General features: G+C 43.7%; 2 protein-coding genes across 3 annotated transcripts in view; one reads left to right on the forward strand and one right to left on the reverse strand.

The window, feature by feature from the left end:
• Positions 1–1107: 1107 nt before the first annotated feature.
• On the forward strand, positions 1108–14520 carry RLIG1 (RNA 5'-phosphate and 3'-OH ligase 1). 2 transcript variants are annotated; one of them, XR_016441805.1, is made up of 8 exons: positions 1108–1289; positions 3719–3836; positions 4551–4646; positions 6381–6497; positions 7100–7297; positions 10959–11128; positions 12223–12385; positions 12937–13074. XR_016441805.1 is itself a non-coding variant. In XM_090042652.1 (7 exons), the coding sequence occupies exons 1-7, from the start codon at positions 1200–1202 to the stop codon at positions 13117–13119; spliced, it is 972 nt and encodes a 323-aa protein (XP_089898778.1). In that variant the 5' UTR covers positions 1125–1199; the 3' UTR covers positions 13120–14520. The 2 variants fall into 2 exon arrangements, 1 of the variants encoding a protein (XP_089898778.1); XM_090042652.1 differs by lacking the exon at positions 12223–12385 and having other exon boundaries at positions 1125–1289; positions 12937–14520.
• CEP290 (centrosomal protein 290) overlaps positions 13926–23436 on the reverse strand; it is a 102723-nt gene continuing 93212 nt past the window's right edge. Inside the window, 5 exon segments of the mRNA XM_090042646.1 lie at positions 13926–14738; positions 16751–16857; positions 18998–19101; positions 19224–19297; positions 22754–22895. Of these exon segments, the coding sequence (XP_089898772.1) occupies positions 14550–14738; positions 16751–16857; positions 18998–19101; positions 19224–19297; positions 22754–22895 (616 nt within the window). The 3' untranslated portion in view covers positions 13926–14549.

Genomic DNA, 23436 nt, shown 5'->3' on the forward strand with positions numbered 1-23436 from the left:
GGGTTTTGGCATGAATGAATGGCAGGCACTGGGCCCGCATGAGAGTGCCAACCCTGCCCATGCCAGGGAGTGAGACACAAAGCAAGCTCTACTACCTAAGTGCACCTGGCAGTTAGACAGCCTCCTACCGGTTTAGGCTGGGCATAAGGAAAAACGTCTTTACTGTCTGAGCCCCCAAGGCCTGGAATAGACTCCCCCCTGAGCGGCATTCCCTCTAAGCTGTGTGACATGCGTGGCTGCACATACTCCTGCACACATTATACAGCTTAGGGAACCCCAGAGGTGGTGCAAGCACTTAGTCTGCCCACTTTTAAGGAACATTTGGATGCCTAACCTGCTGGGATCCTTTGACCCCAGCTGATTTCCTGCCCCTTGGGCAGGGGACTGGACCCGCTGATCTTGCGAGGCCCCTTCCAGCCCTAATGTCTATGAATCTATGACATATTGACCTCCCTGCCTGCCCTATGACACCTCCAGGGAAGGAATACTACCTGATCTACACATCAAAGAGCTACTCAGCCCCGCTCACAAAGACATTCTCATGGACCCAGAAGGAGACAGCCTTCCATCTTTTGCTCTCTCTGTAGAAAAACCAAGTTTATTTCCTATCTACGGGGATTTTTCACCATCCTGTACCCTCTATTCTTTTCCCAGAGCCTGACAAAAGGACTTTGATCCTGAAAGCTTGCAGAGAAGGACAATTTTTCTTGTGATTTCCTGGTTGGTCTCCTAAAAGGTATGCTTTTGGAACCGAGAGTACGTTTTCTGTATGAAACCATGAATCTGTTTTGCATGATGGGGACTTAGGACACTGCCTTTTACAACTCCTTCTCTAAAAAAGCCTAATTTTGATGAGGGCCCTTGTTTTGTTCTGGAAGCAAGGGGGCCATGACGACACTGGAGAGGGTCATGGACCAGGTGATGAGTTGGCAACACGTGGGGAGAATATCTATATCTATGCACCCACGTGGAAAAAGTAGTGAGCAATGCGCAAGGATGCCTGCCGGCAGCCATTGCCACTAGAAGCGGGGAGCCCATCTCGGGGCACCTGAGGGTACCGCCGCAACACCCCACGACCAGCTCAGTGGGGGTAGGGTGGGAGGCGGGAGCCCCTCAGGCCCCGCCCCGCCGGACTCCATTTCCCAGCACGCCGCGCGCGGGTGCGGGCTGGGGCGCTGCGGGAGCGGGGAGCTGCGGCCATGAGCCGCCTGGGCGCGGTGCAACGGAAGGTGCCCTGCCTCTTCGTCACCCAGGTCAAGGAGGAGCCGTCGGCCAAGCGGGAGCGCCAGGTGCCGGCGGGGGGGAGCTCGTCATGTGTGTCCGCGGGCTCGTGTGCCCCCCCACCCGCCTCACTGCGCGCATGCGCGCTTGGGAGGGGGCGGTGGGTGCTGCGGAGCTGGTGCCCGTAGGGCAGGAGCGGCCTCGCCCCTGGGCGCTGCCCGGTGGCCCCGCGTCCCTCCCCGACACGGGCGTGGGGCCTGGGGATGTGTCACGAGGAGGCGGCGCCGGCCCCGAGAGCTGAGGGCGGATGCAGAGTCTTCGAGGGTGCTTGTGGCACCGGTAGATTCACAGCCCGACCGGGGGGGGAGGGGGCCAGCGCTGAACCCGTTCAGTGACATCTGCGGCCGGCCGGTGTGCCCGCCACACACCACACGTGCGTGCCCACGCGCTCGTGTATTTCTGTTACAGATTATGGTGCATAGATGTTAGGTCAGGAAGGTGTGGGCGACTGCGGTCTCCTGAGTGTGGGGGGGGGGCACCCGCAGAAGCCGACAGCAGCGTTGGCCGCCAGAGCAGAGCTGGCGAATACCCACAGATGCCACTGGGCAAATGCTTGTTACTGTTACCCTAGTCCAGTGGGTTTTTTAAATATATAAATCGGATTCAACATTTACTATTTATTTTAATGAATGTCCAATCACTTATCTCGTGGGTGACTCTCTCAGGAGTCTCCTGGACATTTATATCTCATTCCTGGAGATGCCAGGGCAGGCCCGAAGGGCTGGGAATCCTAACAGAAGTGCAGCTCCCAGCTGTAGCTCGGAAGGATTTTTGCTGAGTTTTCAGAGTTACCGCCGGACCAGACAGAAGTTTGCTGCTGGCTCCAGGGCGGAGGGGAATCTAGCTGGGGCTGGGAGCCTGCAGCCAGGTTCTCGTAGCAGTGGTCAAGGCTCCCTGTTGTCAGAATGGGAGGGGAGAAGGCAGCAGAGGGAGCTGGTTCTTGGGGTGCCTCAGCTGGTGCTGAAGGGTGGGGTGGGTGAATTGGGGCCTCCCCCACCTCAGCAAGGCTCCAATACATTCACTCTACCCTCCAGGGGGCTTGGGGGGGGGCTGAAAAGCCCCCAGACTGAACTCCCTCCACTCCCTTTCCCCCCTCCCATTCTGAAAATAGTGACAGGTTGAGAGCTCAGCAGACACAAATTATAAAAGATGCTACATTTTGAAAAACCTTTATCTGATGCTTCATTCAGTGAGAGGTCAGATTTTTACCCAGTCCTCCTTTTTGAAGCTGTCTGCAGTTGTTCACTTTTGCTTAGTCAGGGCTATGGACTGCTTTCTATGACCAGATCTGGTGAAAACTGTCACTTCTGTCTGCACTCTGTCATAGAGAAGCTGGGCTGGAAGTGACCTCCAGGGATCATAGTCCAACCCCCTGTCTGAGGCAGGATCAGCCCTATCCAAACCATCCCCTACAAACCATCATCTAAACTCGACCTATGGCTACCATCAACTTGGCAAGATGATGCCCAGAGATTTTCAACAGGAGCCCACTGTTAGATGTCATCCACAATATTATAAAGCCTCCTGGGCTGGTGCAGTGTTCTGAGTTTCCTTGCAGCAAAAAAGATGCTCTATTTTTTTCTCCCTACTATGGTCAATAAAAGACCAACAGTGAAGAAGCTGAGGGGTGCCTTGAGCCTAAAAATTTGAGCCACTGCTCTAAACAGAAGACTGCAGGTGTGGAGAAGGATTAGACACCTAATTAGGCAACATATTTTGAAAATAAAGGAGGATTAGACAAGATATTTTGAAAATAGCCGTAATCAGAAACAGCCTCATTGAAGCTATTTCTAGATGCCTTGTTAAACAAAATACAGGATCAGGTTGACAAGGGCTTCTGGGTGTCTGTTCAGACTCCTTGGAACACTTACCTCTTTAAGGAAGAAAGGGTTTGGCTCAAGACCCCACAGTATCTTAACTGGTTCACCACGTTTCTTTCTTTAATCGCCCCTTCTCACCCTAGTTTGTTTGTTGCCACCACCACCACTGTGTGTGATTGATAGGCCTTCCATAGTCAAACTGAAGCTTATGAGCAGTTAGTCTCTTGCTAAATGATGCATAGAATCTTTGTTGTCATGGTAATGCTGCGAAGGCATCTCTTGAAATTCTGTGGCACCTGCCTGGATCCCTTCTGCATTCTACCTGTACTTCAAAAAAGGGGGAGCAGGTAGTCTCTAGAGATCAGTGAAGAAGAAAAGTGAGAGGTAATCTCAGCCATTTTTTAAGGTGACTTCATTCTTTTATTTTGATCCATTTTTAAACTTGTGATGTGCTGTGATATAGTCACGTTTTTAGATAACATTAGAAAACAGGAATAAAAGAAAAATAGGGTGCTGATTTATGGGCACTCCTAATCCCTACAATCAGTGTGGTAAGATGGTAATCGCCTGTGAAAGACTGAATTTTAATTGATGTTTTTAATAAATGCCTCTTTCAGCCATTTAAAGTTTTGGCAACGGAGACTCTAACTCGAAAGGCAATAGATGCAGATATATATAATGCAATTCCGACTGAGAAGGTGGATGGAACCTGCTGTTATGTAACTACATATAAAGGTAATGGGGAAGAACTGTATAAGGACTTCTCACATTGACTAGTAGTTCTGTACTGTGCATAATTTATCTTCCTTATATATTTTTATTGGAATCTTGGAGCTGGGAAACAGAAAAACCAAGCACAAAAACAGCTTTAGTAAAAAATTATTATATAGATGCACTTATCTGTAAAATTGTGCTGGCTCTTAATTTAACACGTGAAATCAAAGCCACGATAAATAGCATGTTCTTAAGTTAATGTGGTAGCCAAAGAAAACTTTGAACTGGCTCTTCAGGGTGACATTTTGTATTGAGCTTATTGCCTAATAAATTCTTGTAGAAGCTGTTTTATTTCCAGAGCTGTGAGAAAAGCTGTGGTTCAATGCATTGCTGTTGAAGCCTTGAAAATTCCTCTTATTCTTATATCTGCCTGAAAGAGCATTTTTAATCTGCATGGAACATGTATGCCCTGTGGTTTTTAAAAACATAACTAATAAGCCAATTTATGCATAAAAGTAGATGAAATAATAGTCTGAATATAGTTGTTTAGATTTCTATACAATAAAATATAAATGTTAAATGTATATAGCTGCAGGACTGCTTATTTTTTGGAGGCAGGAAAGAATGGAACATTTTGCCAATGGATAGCTTAACTATTATATTTTCACTTTAGTGATGTTCAGAACATTATTTCTGCTACTGCTTAATACAGTCTGTTTTCATATTGAACTTCAGGGCAACCATACCTATGGGCGAGGTTGGATAGAAAACCCAACAAGCAAGCTGAGAAAAGGTTTAAAAAATTCCTGTATTCACTGGAAGATTCCAAAGGTTAGTGAGGACATTTCCTGTATTTCCCCTCACCCTTTTTTTTGTTAATAAACATGTTAAGGTAGGACAAACACTTATTAATCATAGTAGACTACAGTGTATCTGTCCTACTTACAAATCAGATAACTGTGTAACACAATACCAGTCCCAATTCATAGCTTTTACTTGCTGTATAATCAGGGATCTTGGTTTTCTTTAATAAAAAAATAGCAAATTCTCTGATAAAACACCCCATATATGTGATTAAAATTAAAGGCCTTGTGGCCCTGCTGGTGTCTCTGACATGCCACCACCCCTCCCCACCCTCCCAACTGCCCCTCGGCCCCCCCCCCCCCCCCCGGCCCTGCTGGTGCCTCTCACTTTTCCCCCGCCCCACTTCAGCCCCTTGGCCTTACTCGTGCCTCTCACTTCCTCCTGCCGCAACCCCTCTGCCTTACTAGAGGTGCCGTTAGGGCTTTGGGGCCAGGGAGCTGGGTTGGCAGCCCCCCATCCCTGGCAGGCAGCAGTGGCTGCTGCAGTGGGGTGGAGTCCGGCTTCCCCCTGCTGCCTGTCTGCTGCAGGCTCGGGTGGCAGGGACAGCTCCCTGCTAGGGTGCACACTCCCCAGGAGGTGGGAGGGACCTGTGCCCCCAGATCTGTGCATGGGGTAAGGCAGGTTGCACGCTGCAGCCTTGTGTGGGGTGTGGTGGGGCCAGCTCCCTTGGCACTGTGTGCCCTTCCCAGGGGACAGGAGGGACCCACGCCCCCAGATCAGTGTGTGGGGCAGGGGTGGGGGCAGATTTGGGCTCGGGCTTCTGTCCTGCTGCCCTCTCCTGGGGCCTTTGCAGTCCAGTGGGCATGACCTGGCGTGGCAGTGAACAATGGGGCCCCACGGAGAAGCTGCTTGTTGCTGTGAGCTTTGCGTTGCCCTGGCAACACACCCTCTGCACGCATGGCTGAGGTCAAGGCTGTGGCCCAGGGTTGTGGCGATCGAAGCTGCCGTGCATGCGGGAGATGTGTTGCCAGGTCAGTGGGGAGCTTGCAGCGATGAACAGCTTCTCTGCGTGGCCCTGCTGTTCCTTGCCATGCCAGGTTGTGCCCGCTAGGCTGTGAAGGCCCCAGGTTAGGGCAGGAACCTGAGCCTGCAGCCTGCACCTGCCCCCACCCCCACCCCCACCCCATGCACAGATCTGAGGGGCACAGGTCTGCCCTGTCCCCTGGGAAGTGCACACAGTCCTGGGAGCTGGAGCCACCCTCCCCCCACCAGACTAGCTGCCTCAGACACTACACAGCTGGGTAGCAACCCCAGCCCCCACAGGGGCTCAATTCCAGCCCCCCACCCACCTGCTTACCTGCTGGAGATGCTCTCCAGGCTGCCTGGGGCCATGTGTATGTACAAGCACATGGTGCTCCCTGTCTGACCTTTATTTTCCTTGTAAAATACCATACTTAGTCAAAATTGTAATTACAAAGTATACAGAGCTAATTAAGCACTTATTTCTCACCCTGGTTGTATTTCAAATCCTAAAACTTCCTGCATGCTGATCTTCATTTTATATAATCTTCTGTTTCTGTGCTGGAATTTAAACTTTTTGTTTAAACATTTTAGTACAGCAAATAAAGTTTTAATATTAAACAATAAAAGCTGTAATGAGAGTAGATCACCTGCTCGTAGTCCTTCTAGGCACATTCTTTAAAGACTTACTTTGAAATTAGCTGAAATTTTGTCAAAACACAACTGTTTATCTTTTTTTAGAATTTATTTGGAATATTGAAGAAGATTTCAAGCATGTCCCGGAGTGCTGGATTCCAGCAAAGGAAATACAGCATTCTAATGGGAACCCTTTGCCTGATGAAAATGGACACATTCCAGGTATGTAGAGAGACAGCCCAATTTAAATGAAAAGGGGAATCTTTCTGTACCTCTGTGGTCTATTAGAATTAGTCCTCTTTGTTCGGAAGATACAGTTCAAGCATATTATTTCTTTAGTCATTCAGTAGTGCTTTTTTCTGCCACAGTAAAAATGCTTTTTGTGGCATTTGGCTGCATTGTAAAAAGCTTTGGACTAAAAGCAGTTATAACTTAAGTTCCTTTAACCTACATCTGAGGTAGTGTGCAACTCTTTCCCCTCCCTGCTCCCCTTTTGTCTCTGGGTTAACTTTTTCTTTGTAATTACTTGCATAGCTCTCCATAATAGCAGTAAAATGCTGAAGTTTAGACCATAGGAATCAGAACTCGTGGTAAGGTGGTATCTCTTATTAGACCAACTAAACCTTTGCAAACAAAAATCTTTTTAATTGCAAGCTTTCGGGCACAAGCACCTTTCTTCAGGCATAGGAGAAAAGATTGTAAAAGTTCTCCCAGGTAGAAATGAAAGTTCATATTTCATAGGAGAGTTGAAGGTTAGACCATTGCTGCACATACAGCTTTTAACAAGTCTCAATTAAGGGATCACATGGAGTATTTTCTTATAGGTTGGGTGCCAGTGGAGAAAAACAGTAAACAATACTGCTGGCATTCATCTGTTGTAAATTACGAGGCTGAAGTTGCCCTTGTATTGAAACACCATGCTGATGACCCTGGACTTCTGGAAATCAGTCCTGTGCCATTATCAAACCTTTTGGAACAAACACAGGAGCTTATTGGAACTAATATTAATGCAAATCCATATGGTAAGTATACCTTGTCATTAATACTTTAATGCTGTTAAGATTTTCAGTGTAATATTTTTTTTTAATGGAAGAGGTTCACTTTCTTTTAAATGGCTTCTGTGAGTTCCACAAACTGAAGGAAACTGGTACATTCCAAATTTCCTTCTAAGAAAAATAAATGGATAGCTACAACTTTGCCCAAAGGTTGAGGTCCCAAAATATTTTCAGGCATTTCAGTAATTCACTGTCAACCACACAATCCCTAAACTCTTTAGCTGTCCATTTTATCAATAACAGTATGTTGTAGGTCCTTGGAACAAATGCCATTAGATTAAACTTTGCTCCTTTTTTCATGAAATGGAAACTGAGTCCCAAACTGCAAAGAAAGATGTGATGGTTTTGGGGGGGGTTGTTTACATTCTAGATGGCTATTGTGATTCAAAAGCTGATGAAAGCTGCACTTTCTACTTCAGTGTAGATTTCAGTGAGGTCAACCATTTACCCTTTGCTTGGGACTCATCTAGCTATAGTGAGGCAAAAATAAGCCTAATTTCTACTAGGATTGGATGGGTGTCTTGATAGAAAAAATAACAATAAAAAATTTTTGGAACTAATAGTGCCAGTCTTTACTGAGACTTTCACTGTGTATTAGCAAAGTTAAATGAAGAACTGGGAAGCAGATTTATTTGTTTTCTGTTTAAAGAAGTCTGTTCTCATAACCAAGGAAGGAACCAACCGCTTTTTGTACAATTTTCTTAATTCTAAAATGCAAAATTTGCTTCTTTAGAAGCACTTGTTATGAGTCCCAAGCATTGGTCAAGGGCAACAGGGATAATTTTTCATTATGAAATATTTGGTAAATACTTTTGGAAGAGATATGGTCTTGCTTACATTTTGGGTACATTATTTCTTTGCATAATTATGACACTTAACAGACGAGCAAAAAAGACTTCTGCACAAAAGACTTTTTTTTTTTCATTTGCTTACTTCTGCAAAAAATAAAAGTTCTTAATTATTTAGTGGTGCTCCAATACCTAATACATCAACTGCAGCTGTATAGCATTTTACATTTATGGAGACTTTTAGCATTGCCTGGAAAATCAGCAGTTCTTGGTCATCCGTATGACCACATCACAAACTTTACGTGAAATCTGTCATCTTGACTTTTGATTCTCTGGATCATAGAGGCAGAAATCTCTTAATTTGCAAGTGAAAAGGCTTGGGGCAGATCTGGAGAAGGACTTAAGTATCTTATATTCAGAGTTAGTTAAGCACCTCTCACCCCCATATACTGCATAAAGGAGAGTTAGGTGCCTTGGAAGGGTGATTTGAAAAACCGGCTTCCGAGTTGAAAGCCATTTAGAGCTAGCCAGTGGGATATGCAAATTATTGCACTAGGCACATCTACCCATGTCCCTACAGTGCTCTTGTTACTGCGCTGTCACTTAGTACTTTAGTACCAAAAGAAAGTACTGAATGATGGCACAGTAACAACTCGTACTGTGCCGTGTGTGCTGTTCATGGCTATTTTTAGTTGCTACATTGCCATAGCAACATGCTATAGTGAGGGAGCATGTTGGTATGGCATCACAGTTCCAGCGTCACAGTTTGTGACCAATGCTACATCACTGTAGCATGTTGCTATAGTGATATAGTATTACATGTAGACACACCCACTGTGTCTGTCTGAATTCTTTTTAGAAGACTGCAAAGAGAGAACTTTTGTAGGCTTTGGATGTGGAGCCTACAACTATATTTCAGAAACACTGAGGATGGCTTACTGTTTAAAATGTGGCTGGAAGAGAAGGATTTAGTGCTGTTACTTTCTTATATGCTAACATAGTGGATAAGCATGTGCCCAGGAAGTGGAAGCCTTGGGTTATAGACAGTTTTTCAGTATGAAGGGATTTTGGCCTGCATTTCTGTAGTAAAGTGGTGGGTCACTAAGCATAAAGGAATGCAAGATTTGCAAAGCCAGAAGAACAGCAAGCAATAATAAGCCTGATGCTATAGATTACTAAGAGATAGTTACCAGTGTTAGTCTGAAGTCAGGCAGCACCTTGGAGACTAACTAGTTTAGAGAGGCATAACTTTTTGTAGGAGACTCCTAAGGTCTAACAACTTTAGAGACTTTTGGTTCAGAGAAATGTAAGTATCTACTGCAGGGGCGGGAAATTTTAGCTGCTTTTTAATGAGTTTTTTTGGTGAGCTGTTGAGGGCAGCATGGGTAGTCCTGCCCCGTGACAGTTGTCCTGCCTCCTGGTTACTATCTGGGGACCGGAAGTCCCACCCCTAATCCCTGACCTTTGCCACCAGAAGTCCCTCCCTTGACCTTGGAAGTACTCCCGGGGGGGAAGGAGGACTGTGGGGTTTGCCATATTGAAACTGGAAAAAACAAATAATATAGTAGATGCCTGAATTTTTTTTTTTTTTGGATAACTTATTTTAATTTTACTTAAAAATATTTTTGTCCCAATATGTGTCTGTTTGTAGTGTATATAGAAGTGATGACATAATAGCTCAAAATACACTCTAACTTCTGTGTATTGTTGTGGCGGGTTAAGGGATGTATGTGGGGGGCAGTGTGGTTGGGGAATGGGTGTGGGGGAGGGAGGAGCTGGATGTAGAGGGGTATGGGTGTGAGATATGTGGGTGCGAGTAGGGTAGGGGTGGGAGATTGTGGATGTTTGAGGGGTGGGGGGTGTGGGATTGTGTGTGGGATTATGGTGGGGCAGCTTCCAGTGGGGTTGTTCCTGGTGCTGTTTCAGCCAGCCAGGTGCTGCTATGCTCCCCTTGCCCCAGCAGCTGCTTCTCCTCCCACTCCTGCCCCCTGCTGTGCCACTTTGGGAGAGTGGTGGGGAGGGGGAAAAGAGTGTTTCTAGCAGGAGCAGCAGAGTTGAAGGTGAGGGGAGCAAGGAAACATCTGGCTGGCTATAGCCCCACACAAAACAGCCCCACCAAAAGCTTTGCCCTGGCTGGGAGGAGTGCACGCACTGGCTGCCTGGGTGGAAGCATATGGACTCATCCCCATGTGGAACATTGCAGGGGTAGCTGCAATGGGTTGGATTCAGGCACTTGACAGGCCAGCTCCGGCCTATGAACTGTATTTTGCCCACCTCTGGTCTAGTGTCGCCTGTAAAAGCTTATACCACTCTGAAGCAGTCGAAGGTGCTACCCTACCCTGCATTCTGCCTGTAGCTTAGTAGTAAGGGCATGTCACTTCCTTATGACGCACGGTTCTAGGTTTTAAATCTTTGCTATCGGGATCATGTGCATGGAGGGTGTCTGCATGTGTGTTAACCATACTCATTTAATAGATGCACCTTCTGCCATGCAAGCTGCAGAGGCAGTTATTTAATTTTGTACAAAGCTGAATCTGGATTTATAACAATGTGTATATTACTGCACTTTCATGGGCTTAACTTTTAGAATGTTACATAAGGGCAAATGGTTGCAGTAGAGTAGATTGGATGTTTATCTTGCTGGGATCCTATGACCCCAGCTGACTTCCTGCCCTTTGGGCAGGGGGCTGGACTTGATGATCTCCCGAGGTCCCTTCCAGCCCTAATGTCTATGAAATCTATGAAAATGATAGACTTCTTTCTTTCCAGTATGAAGATTGATCACTCTCACACACCCCTCAGTTGCTATACGTGACAAGGTTAACCTTTTCTTTATGTAGGATTAGGAAGTAAGAAGCACCCTTTACATCTTCTTGTACCACATGGGGCATTTGAAATAAAGAATCCACCTGTGCTGAAACACAATGATATACTGTCCTGGCTTGACAATAGCACGGAAGGTAAAATAGAAGGAATTGTATGGCACTGCAACGATGGAACTTTAATCAAGGTAACTGTAGACTGCCATGTGCAAGTCTGTCATACTTAAACTCCCTAATAATAAAATACATTTAAACAAACATTAAATTGTTTATGTTGAAAGGAACAAACTTCTAATATTCGGGGCGTAGGATCAATTAAAATGTGTACCACTGAATATCCTTAGGTGAAAAACCCATCTAGCTACTATGATGGAATGTTATAAATGGATCAGAATGATTAATTCCCACACTTTGAAATATTTTTCAGTCTCATTGAGTGGGTATTTGGATAACATTGCATGAAGTAGCTTAGAGCAGAGGTACTCAACCTTTTGGCTCCGCAGGCCAGATAAGTCAGCTGGGGCCAAGCTGCAGGGTGGATCAACTCCAGTGCACTGGGAGTGGTCTGTGGGGGGCCTAGTCATGCTCTTAGCCCTGCTATGTTCTAGGATTGGGCTTGGGGGGCTAGTGCTGCCCTTGATCTTCCCTGGGTACAGGACCTGGGGTACCCTATGGATCTGGAACCTTGGCTGGAAAGCAGTATCATTGTTTTCCTACTACCAAACTTCTGGACCTTTGGGGAGCCCCATAGACTGAATGACATGCTGAGCACCCCTGCCCTGTAGGAAGCATGTCAAACATCAACTACACATTCTTTTTAAGTATCTTTTCCCAATGATTTTCCTCCCCCCATCTAATGATGTTGCTTTTCCAGTTCTCCTAGCATCCCCCATAGCATTAACTGATAAAATCTTTAGAAAGTGCTATAATTTATGCTGTCATTCTCCTATGTTGCTTTCCATCTAGTGTTGTAATAAAAGCTTGCCAGGTAACATAGGTGGCAGGAAGAGCAATCAGATCTCAACAATTATTTGTGTTTAGTACACTAAAACAGTATACAACACTCTTACTTTAAGTACCTTCCATTTTAAAAATTTAAGCATGCCTATCCTGTATAGGTAATATTTAACAACGAAAGGTGGTGGTGGTGTGTTTTTTTTGTTTTGTTTTTTGTCACATTGTTAGAACAAACAAAACATTCAGTGCCAACGTGATCGCTGTACTCAAATTGAGCTCTGGAGTCCTCAGATGTCATATGCTTTTTCTCTCATTTGAATGACAGCTAAACATACAACCTCTTCCTAATGCTTTTTATCAAAACACTTGATGTCATTGCTGTATAACACATGGCCTTAAAGTTTGAGACCAGCTGTAACCAGTCATTATAGAGTGAATGATTTAAAGCAGCAGAAGTATCATAACTTGCTTTGGAGAGCACCAGGAAAGTAAGTTGCTTGCAGTGGTATTATTAGCTCAAAAAAACCCCAACTTGCCGTTTCTAGATACTGTGTACCATAATTCTGAACTTAAAGTAGTAAAAGCCAGGACTGTCCCAGCTTGTGGCCTATAAGGTGTTAAGTTGTGGCTTCTGAGCTCCTGACCCCTCCCATCTCTGTGGCTGGAGCAGTAGCTGGAGTCTCTGGGCTTCCCCTCCTTCCTCCAGCTTCTACTGCCTCCCCTCACCTTGGAGTGCAGGGCAGTGCAGCTTGGGGAGAGGAGGGTAAAGCCAGGGCCATGTGGTGTGGGGAGGGGTGCACTTGCACAGGTGCATGGTGCTGCAGTGGGGGTGGGATATCCAGGGAGGGGAGAAGGAGCATCTATGCAGTCTAGGGCCTGAGGTTTGCACTGGTGTGGCTTCTGGCCACTTCGAAGTTGGACAGCCCAGTAGTAAGCCAGAATTGCTGGTCAACTTTGTCAAGACACTAGTGAAAGATGCTTGTTACAGGTGGTCTACATGGTGAACTTTTACACTGACTACTTCTTTCTCTTTCCTTAGCTCCATCGCCATCATCTTGGCTTGCACTGGCCAATAGCAGAAACGCATCTGAATTCTCAGCCAGTTGTTGTCTCTGTCAGTGGGACCAAATATGACTTTGAACCAAAGAGTTTGTTTCACCATTTTTCAAAGCTGGATGGCCAAAGATTCAGGAGACTCAAAGATATAACATTTGATTTCTAAGAAAACAAATCTAACTTTGTTGCCTAGGTACTGCTGTACATTCCTCCCACCTTGCCTACAGAATAAAAAATAAACTTTTGCAAATAATTTTGATGGTAGTTTTCTATCTACAGAACTAGTAATGTTGGGCATAAGTGACCAGTTTGGTGTAGCAGAAGAGCACTAGTGTAGATATTACAGTTGTACCTTCCAGAATATAAGCTCCTTTACTTTGTTTTGAAAGATCCTTAAATATTGAGTCTACCTTTTTTAAACTGTTGGGCTTAGGAATAAGTACAGCGTTAGCCACCCCAAGCAGCTTTTATAGTAAATGAGAGAATGTAATGATGGCTTAAGATCAGTGAACTATAATAGTATCTGTATATTTATTTTATATTCCACATCCCAGTAATGGGATACTGTCAAGTTTAGACCTGAGGCTTAGAAAGAATTGAGTAGTATTATCAGTGAAGATGGATTTAAAGCAGGACAATAATCCAGCCCTGAAATTTAATATTTTTGTTCTCCTGCATGCATGTGAGGCAGCAGTAACTTTTTATCTATAAGCTGCAGCATTCTACAGCTTGAAAACCAGGTAGTGTAGTTTGTTAAGTTATGAGTGTTTCCATTTTGTTGAAGCAAAAACTTTCAGTAATTGATATCATGTAAAAAGCACCAGTACTAATAATTTAAAAAATGCTTAGTTATTCAAAGAAGATGAGAATTGGTTTTAGAATACCTGCTTTACATTCTAAATGAGTTTAGAAAACACTTTACCAAGAGCCGCATGTAAAGTAACATTTCAAAACTTAACCTATAAAAATAAAGACTATTTAAACTGCTGTTTATTCTCATGGTCTGTCTTACAGCTGTACTGTAAAGATATATACATCAATAAAGATCTACAAAAATACTGAAAACTTTCAGATAAGTTACCTGTACATCTACATAAAAAATATTTACTGGCATGCTGATTTAACCTCTTCATTCTTCAACTTCTGAAGTGAAGGTGGGAAATGAGTGGCTTGAATAGCAAAAGGACCACCTGTCAATTCCTGAGTTACCTACTAGTGTTAGACAGCAGGAATACGTTATTTACTACTTGCACTGGAGGCATAAAAGAGTAGGAGTGGTAGGAATAGTTCTAGTCCAACAACGTACCTATTCCAAGCATGATGAAATCCTTTTCTCTCTCCTGATCATTCAACACAGCACTACAGTGGCACTTCTGAACTAAAACATACAAGGCAAAATGAGTGGAGAAGATGAGTGTAAAAGCTAAACCTCTGTTATATATAATATATGCACTAAATATGAACTGATGACAAGCTTTCAAAAATAACAAGTTTCACTCGCATCAAATCATTGGTCCTAACAACTTGTGAAAACAAGTCTGAATATTGGGTGATATGCAAGTTTTCATATTGGTGCTTGCACTAATTAACTGCAAATTAATCAATAGAAACACTAGCGGGGATATCCACTTGAACTCCAAACTGTTCAGAAAGCTTCTTTAATCTCTCTTCTAAGATGATGTTTTTTTTCACTTCTTCATTGTAGTTGTATTTCAGATCCTCGATTTCTTCAAAGAAGGAAGGATCGAAGTTTTCCAATTCTTTTCTCAACTTTTTGATTTCTTCCTAATTTAAAAAAAATCCCCATTACCTATTTTGAACAGTTTAAGTTGATGCATGCTTCTGTGTGAGAGTGCAGAAGAGCAATTACTGCATTTCTTCCTCCTTTATGGGCTAGATTTAAACATGCACATGCATCTCTTTTTATACTGGACATTGAATATTACACAGGTACCTATTAATTCCACTGGCAAGGGATACAAACAACTGTACTGAAGTAATGCAACAATTCTATTCTACATTTTCACTTCGTTATGGAAAGCATGGCAAACTTCCTCTCTTACTTGGTTTCCTTGACAGCCTAGTCCAGGGGGCAGGCAATTATTTTGACTGGAGGACTGCTTAATGAGTTTTGGTGAGGCATTAAGGGCTGTGAGTGCACCCCACCCCCTAGCCCCTGACCTTTGCCACTGCAAGTCTCTTCCCCTTGTCCAGGAAGTACTCTTAATAGGAGTATGGATTTGCTTGTATATTGTGTGGGGGGTGTGTGGCTGGGGGAGTATATGGTTGGTGGGGGGTGGAGGTGCAGAACAGGTGTATGTGTCAGTGTGGGGTGTGTATGGCTGAGGTGTGTGGGACTGGTGTATGTGGGTGTGTTTGGGGTGTATACGTGGGTGTGGGGAAAATGACAGTGTTAGTGTGGGACTGTTGGATGTGTGTGGGTGCATGCGTGAGGAGGTGTAGGAGTAGGTGTAAGTGGATGTGTGTAGGGGTGTGTGTGGTTGAGGTGTAGAGTATGTGGGTATGGTGGGGTTTGTGTGCATGTAGGTGGGGGTCAGTGTGGGTGTATGTGTGTGGTTGGAGTGTGTGGGACAGTGCTGGGTATGTGTGTGGGTATAGAGGGGGTGGGGGGTGGGTGGGTTGGGTGTGCACATGTGGGGGCTTCCCTCTTGCCTGCTCTTCACAATGCGGCTGAGCCCAGCCCCTCTTCAGGCAGGGGGAGGGAGGGAGATCGGTGCTGCCTTTGCCTGAGTCACAGCGTGCTGCAAAGGGCAGGAAAGCAGCTGCTGCTGGCTGGCAGCAATAGAAGCCCCTATGAGAAGGGTGCGGGGGCAGGGAGCTACACCTGACATCACCAGCTCTCTACGCTTGCCTGGAGAGGCTACAGCAGAGCCTACCTACGTTGGCTTCTGCTGCTGTTGCTTTTCTCTCACCTGCCTTCCTGGCAGAGCTGCACCAAGTGCACCCTGGCTCCTGCTTCTGTTCCCCCACTCCTGTCTGTCCTTGCCTGCCGGTCAGGGCTTTGTGAGCAGCCGAGCTCCTTCACACCCCAACCCCTCCCTCTACACACAACTCCCCTGCCTGGCACAAGCAGGACCAGAGTCAGCTGTAGGCAGAGCCCACCCCATTTCCCACAATGCTGCAGCTTCCCCTTCTTACCTGCTGCCCCAAGCGCTACAGCAGGGACTGGATGAGGAGCTGCTGGAGACTGGGGGAGCCCTGCTCAGAAGCCGTGCCTGCTGGCAAAGGAGGCTGGGAACACAGCACAGTCTGCCCTGGGTGGGACTCAGCCCCAGGATAAGCACATCAGGGCTAACCACAGGCAGGGCTGGATACACTTAATTGGTAGGTGTCTGCCTGTGGGCCAGATCCAATCAACTGGTGGGCCACATGCGGTCCATGGGCCATATTTTGCCCACCCCTGGCCTAGTCATTTGGAAGGTATGTAAATCTAACATACAGGATGGAGAAATCTTTGGCTATATTACAGTTGTCATATGGGGAGAAAGGAAAGAGCCAAAGAATGGCAGTTACTGGCTACCAAATTATCCAGGGAAGAAGCAAGCGTGAGCAATTTGATGGTGGAACATTTCAGCTGCTCAGCGTATTGGACAATGCCAAATTCCCTCTCTTACACTAGGGGCACACATTCACAAGAGTCTCTTCAGACACTTCTAGCGAGTTTAAAAGTAATATTTTGAGACATAATAACTAAACTTAAGAAGGATTCTATCATCAACCTATACCTAACTTTGTATGGTCAAAAGTGAACCAAATGGCAGACATGCAGTACTCACCTTAAGTTGCTGCTTTTCTAGTTCTGATGCTTTCAGATGTGTCTGAAGGTCAACCATATCTGTCATTAGCTTGTCAGTTCTACCTGTACCCAAAAACTCATCTTGTCCTACAAAAATAAGAATTTAGGTTAAGTTAAGGCACTGTAAGTTAGGCTATACAATTAACCTGATCAGAATCCTATGCCCATTGTCATTTTACAGTTACCATTTCAGCAGAAAGAAAACTATTCTGCTAACGTGCATTTATCCAGTGTAGCCTTCAGTGGTACAATCTGTGCTGCGTCAGTGTACCTGAGACTATATCAGATTTTATGCTGCTGAGCTACTTTCCCTTCAGAGAAGGCTCTTGACAGGCAATAGTCTCTTAGCATCTCTTAACTTGGCATGGATGATGAAAAATGGTTCCAAAGAAATATGAAAAGATCTCTGCTTCTCCCAGGCTACCCACCAAGTGTGGCACTTTATAGTGTAGACTCTCAACCCCTGTCTAACTTTCATAGCAATCTTCTTGCCTGTTACCCAATCACTGGAAACAACATTCCTTTCTAAAGCCCCCTGAAGTCTCCTTTCTACTGCAATCTGACAATTGACTGCAGCTGATTAAACTTGGGTGAGGCAGGGGGTGGAACTCAGGTGAGATTCATCAAACCAACTTGTGGCAATATCCTAAAATATTAGGAAAGGAAGAGATCTGTTACATCTGTTTGCATACATTATTTTGGGTCAACTTTTAATGCTGTAATCGATGGTGCTTCTCTTCTATCACTTCTCTTTGAATAATGTTCCAGCTTAATTTGTGTCCACGAGCCCTATTCATTGTTGTGAAGTTATTAGTGGATAATTTAAAACATGGTGTTTGACATACTGATTTAATATGTGTACAACTGATGCCATGCAAAATTAGTGTTACAAAGGTCGTGGAGCAGTTATCCACTTTTACTGTGGTTTGGCAATTTGGGGAATGCATTCAACTTAAAATTCTGGTTAATATTATTAAATTATCACACTGTTCTCACTATAAAGTTGTTGCATCACATAAACCTTTCAGTGTGACAAGACTCTTCATCCCAGACAAAAATAAGATATTAAAACTTAACAGGCAACTGAAGAGGCCTATGGCAAGTGTTTGGAGCAAAGGCTACAGTAATTACTAGAATTGGGACACGGAAGGAGAAGCCTTACAATAGGGAGCATTTAGCTATTTTCAGTGATAGAAAATGAAAAGAACGACCACAAGATCCTGAGGAAGGGGTGCCCAGAAGGAAGAGTGAGCCAGAGGTTAGGGTTACTGTATGCAGGATGTTTGGTTTTATTTAAAAAAGATTTGCACTATATTTTCTTTCAAGTAAAGAGAAATGATGGACAGAAAATTGTGCGCCTGTTTTCAGGTGAATGTTGCAGTTAGGTGCAATCAAAGTTAAACTGCAAATCAGAATGCTCCTGGCTTTACTGAGGTGGGAGGGTGTTGCGGGGAGTCTAAAGAATAAGAAATAAGACCAGAGAACCATATACAGTAAAAGCTGTATTAACTGGCATTTTACTAACCGGAATACTCTATTAACTGGACTTTCCAATATCCCTCGAAACAAATCCTCACTTAAGCAACAGGAATCTTTGCTGAGTCTATCCAGTACGCACATCAAGTATTTCTGTTACTTACATCAGTGACACTGCTGAAAGGAGCTGCCAGGAGCCCTTTCAGTTGATATTCGCATAGGCAGAGAGAGAAAAAAAATTGGGGGGGTCTGAGTGCGTGCATGCACGCATGCGTCCCCCCAGGCAGGAAAGTCTGCAGGGGAAGGGACAGGGGAAGGGAAAGGAATCTGCGTGGGGCAGAGCGGGCTCAGATAACCGGAATTTTTAGATAACTGGCACCCTGCTTACCCTACTCATGCCGGATAACAAAGCTTTTATTGTAATTGGAATGAATTCCAGGTATAATGAGGCAAAGCTAGACAAAGCTGTACTCCAGGACAGGGACTATACCCTGGATTCTGTTCAAACTGAGGATTAAAGCACATGCATTTCAACAACCAATCTTCTTCACAACAATCTAGTGAGCCTCCAGCAGATAGGATCTGCGATGTGGCCAGAAGAGCTCTGATATTTGTACCAAAACTCTGCTAATGTGTCTCTTCAGTAACTGCAGTTAACTGGAATCTGTAGCATGGCAGGGAGAGTCAAGAGTGAGGATAGACTCAGGCACAGAGTGAAGAAAAGTCTTTTTCAGGTAGTGAAATTGGTTACCATTTGCAGAGTCTCCACTTGCATTTATACCTCTCTGATGCTCGTGCATTTCCACTTGATGAGCTAGTTCTGCTTTTTCCTTTTCCAGCCGATTGTTTGTTAACCTGTAAGACAACATCAAATTCTGTGAAGAGTATCTAGAAATGGCATTATTACTGTAAAAATAATATTTAAATTCTCATTTCGATATATTCTGGAAAGGGATGTGTTTTCTTATGGTACTCACCTGAGAAGCTGAAGCTCTCTGTTAAGGCCTTGCTCTGTTTTAGCACCTTCAGGAAAATGTTTGAGAAGCTCAATCTTGGGGAAAAAAAACAAACCCATGCATACAAATTAGGAAACACCTCATATGACAATATCTATAAAAGCTACTTGCAAACTCAAAGTCATTTTGATCATCCCATGCATAAAATACAAAAAGGGAAAAATGAGCAGCAAAACAGCATAATGAGAAAATGTGTACCATATGGATCTTGGAGAAAGAGACAAAGAACTTTTTATTGGACAGAAAACCTGCACTATAAACATATTCAAGAAAAAAAGAACAAAACATGTACTTGCTCTCTCTGGATATTGGTAATATCTAAGCCTCTATAGAATTATCTACCAAATTACTGTGACTAGTCTACAAGCTTACATAGTTTATGAGCTTTACATTAAGAAAAACTATATGTACAGAAGAGTCTAGATAACTACCTTTCTAAATCTGGCTCATAAATCTTTAAGCACATAAAGATGCAGCAGGATTTAGAAAAGTGTTTACATGAATTACAGCTATTAGCCCTCTACTTTCAAAAGTTTCACTAGATAGCTATCTGCACGTCTCCCTACCTACGTTTCTTTGTAAACTTTCACTTCTCAAAACCAAATGGCTTGATCTAAGTAAAAAACAAAATCTACCTGTTCTATTTTTATGTTGTTTAAAGGTGATTATAATTAACACAAAGCTTTTAAGCAGTAAATCATAGGGCCTGGTTTTGCAATCCTTATGGGAGTAAGTATTACCTATTCATACGAGTAAATAAAGTTTGTAGGAGCAGACCCATAATCTATGGCTGAGAAATTACCTTTCCTCCATCTTATTCTGTTCTCTCTGCAGGATTCTGGGTACAGGGAATAGGCCAGGGTCAAATTGCTTAAAATTCTTGTGGGATTTTTTAGTACCATCAAATACAGAAAGAAAGCATTCATGAGGTGGTGCTGAGCATGGACAACAAATTATTAAAGAAATTGGATATTTAAAGAAATCACATAAATACATACTACTGGGAACTGTCTCATTACAGGATGGTATCTTCCCATGTGCAGAGTTGGAACAAATGGTACTAATAATGGCAGGCTTCAGATACTCCTGAAAATGAGAGCCATGAGAGTTCTGCTCCAGGCAGCCAGGGAATGAAGCTATTTTAGACTAGTTTTGGTGAGTGATCTTTCAGAAGAGCTAGTCTTAAAAAATAACTTGGATCAAATAATCACAAGTTGATTTTAATTTAAATTAAACGGAAGTCTAAAAATAGGTCTGTGATTAAGGTTTTCAATTATAAAATGTTCATATTTCTTAGAAATTAAAGGTGCTAGTTAGTGAAATCAATGGGGTTTAAGATTTCCAGGACTTAAAAATGAAGGTGGCTTGGACTTTATTTACTCCAGGCCTCTCTTTTGAATTACTCTTCTGCTTGGGTCTGGAACCCTACGTTACAAATATTTTACCCTTGTTTACAACATAGCTTCCAAATACTTGTTCATCTTTGCATTAAATAGAGCCCACAAAGAATAGAAAAAGGGACAAATTAGCAAAGAAACCTGTGTGTTGGAGGTCAGAAAGTATGAAATGATGCAAGTCAGGCTGGCTTAGACCTTGCAAAGGAAATGGCAAAAAACCATTTGGCTATATTAAAGAGGGGAGGAGAGAGAGAAAACAAACAAGGTAAGTTAGAGTGGGCCTGCTACAAGCAAGAATTGACATGAATTAAGTACATGCAGGTATGGCAAAAATACTAAATGAATAGCTTGCCTCATTTAAAATGAGCAAAGCATAGAGCACTTCAATTTTAAAATGTTTCAAAATAATTCAGTATTCTGTTTATTGTGACGTCTTTTGACTGCCTACATATTTCTGGATAATATCATGCAAACATTAAAAATAAAGGAAAAACCGCCAAATATTAATCATAAAAGTTGAGTCTTGAGGTTAATTACTCTGTGATAGTTAATGGAATTCTGCCAAGTTGGGTTAAAAGTTTGACCAAACTTTTTTATTTGAATATAAAGACTGAAAAACAAGAAATCAGTAAGATCTGCAAAAACAGGCTTGGAAGCATCTCTGGGTGCATATACACATAGTTAATGCAACTTGATAAACTCTGGAATACGTTGCTCCTGGGCACAGCGTCTACATGTGTGCCTGCGACAGCAGCATTGATCTGGGGTGTAGCAGCCTCAGGCTGGCAGTAGGCTCGGGAGGGGTCAGCCCTGGGCTCCACTCAGCATCATTAGGTGGTGGAAAGGTTGGCTGGCGCACCAATATGCTGAAACTGCAGAGCTGTATGGCAGACCCTCCCCAAGTCTGCTTCCAGCCCAGGGTTGCTCCATCCTGGCTCAAAGTGCTGCTGTCTCGGTCACCATTTATGTGTTGCAGAGCAGTAAATGACTCCATTGTAAGATAGTATTGTACCTGACAGTACTATCTTTATGACAGGGTTAATTAATTTACTGTGTCCTAATACCGGCACACATGTCAACAGTGACACTTTACTACAGAGCTAATTAGCCAACTCTGCAGTAAAGTGCACATGTAGATGCACCCTCTGGTTTGTATGTTTACAGAACAGAGTATTAAACAGTGACACAATATCAAACTGTCCCCCTAAATTCTGTAGGGCAAGGGTGTCAAACATACAGCCTGTGGGCTGCTGGAATTTGGGGTTATGGCTATCAGGGGTTGGGGCCAGCCACAGGATCTGGGGCACCTTTGCAGGGACAGTATGGCCATTGGTAGCAGGAAAGTAAGCAAAGGCTGTGCTGATACAGCTCTGCAGCAGCTTCTTTCACTGCCACTGGCTCTACCACTGCCACTGCTGGTGACCCCTTCTCTCCTGTCCCAGCCACTGCCAGCCATTGCCCATCCTGCTGATCCCATTGGCCCCTCTGGTGCCACTACAGCTGCCTCGTACCCTGGGCTGGATATGGCCCATGAGGAGCCTCATGATTTGGATTCAGCCTAAAACATGGAGTGAGACTGACACCCATGTTGTAAGAGACCCATCCTTGGAATCATCACCCTCTTGAAGCAAAAAAAAGTGTCTGTGGTAGGCTCAAAGTCAAAACTCAGCTGAATGGATTAAGAACAAAACTAAGGTACAGCGAACAAATCAGTATCTATACCTCAGTACTTATGAACAATACTACAATGGCAAATCTACAGAAGTGGAGAACTGAAGAAAAACTACTGATCATTTTGCCAAAAAGCAGTTTAAAAGTAGTAGTTTAAAAAATGAGAACAACAACCAATGATTTAGGGTAAGCTATATTACACACATGTTGTGATAATCTACACACAAAGAAAGTCCTGGTTAATTTGAAGCTTAAATCCAAACAGTTGAAAGTATGAAATACTCAGTGAAGGTACTGTAACAATGACAAACTTACAGCAGGACATTGAGAGAGCCAGAAAACAGAATCAGATTAAAAAAGGCAATGAGAAGTGAGTAAAATTTAAGCAATTTTCTTTCACAGTTTTACTCAAGTTTTACTCACTTGTTCTTTTAAGTCTTGTATGTTTTTTTCAGTGCTGCGTTCATGCTCTGTTGCCTCTTTCAGTAGCTGTTTCAGTTCAGTAATGTTTTGATTTTTTTTGGCAATATCTGTTTCCAGTTCCTTCATCTTGGTTTCATACATCCTAAAAAGAAGGAAGAAATTAAGGACCATTCTGCCAATACTAGTCAAGTTCCTACTCCAGAAAAATATCCTTTCCCACCCTGCAAACCTGTTATTCAGACAACCTTTTGAAAAACAAAGATGGTAGTTCTACTACAAGTTTAACCATGTGTTCAGGGAATAGAAACACAATATTTTAGTTACAGACCAAACAAACTTAACCAAAAAGGCAAAGGTTTAAAACATGGCTGTCTAACTGGTGGCCCACAGACCTCTGCAGCCACTCTTCCCACTGCTGCTCAGCACAGAGTTTGGGAGTAGGGGTGAGAAGGGGCAGGCACCAGAGTTGCCCATCTGCTCAGGGTCCTATGAAATAACTTAGAGGATTGATAGTGTGATGAATGTTTGACTTGACAAGTGTGGAAGATCCAAGAACAACACCGTATGCAACCAAACTGGAGTAAGAAGAAATGTGTAACCCTTATCTGGCATTGGGTTGTCTCTTATGCATAGAGCAGTAGCAGACTGGCTTGAAAAGGGAATAGCAGCACGTGTGTGCACGT

This window comes from Crocodylus siamensis, chromosome 4, assembly GCF_052110815.1.
Source record: "Crocodylus siamensis isolate JL-2025a chromosome 4, ASM5211081v1, whole genome shotgun sequence".
NCBI classification, from domain to species: domain Eukaryota; kingdom Metazoa; phylum Chordata; order Crocodylia; family Crocodylidae; genus Crocodylus; species Crocodylus siamensis.

Coding starts and splice junctions, on each gene's coding strand:
- RLIG1 (XM_090042652.1), top strand. CDS start 1,200: ATGAGCCGCCTGGGCGCGGTGCAACGGAAGGTGCCCTGCCTCTTCGTC. Junction 7,298..10,958: donor TATTAATGCAAATCCATATG/GTAAGTATACCT, acceptor TTCTTTATGTAG/GATTAGGAAGTAAGAAGCAC. Junction 11,129..12,936: donor ACGATGGAACTTTAATCAAG/GTAACTGTAGAC, acceptor CTCTTTCCTTAG/CTCCATCGCCATCATCTTGG.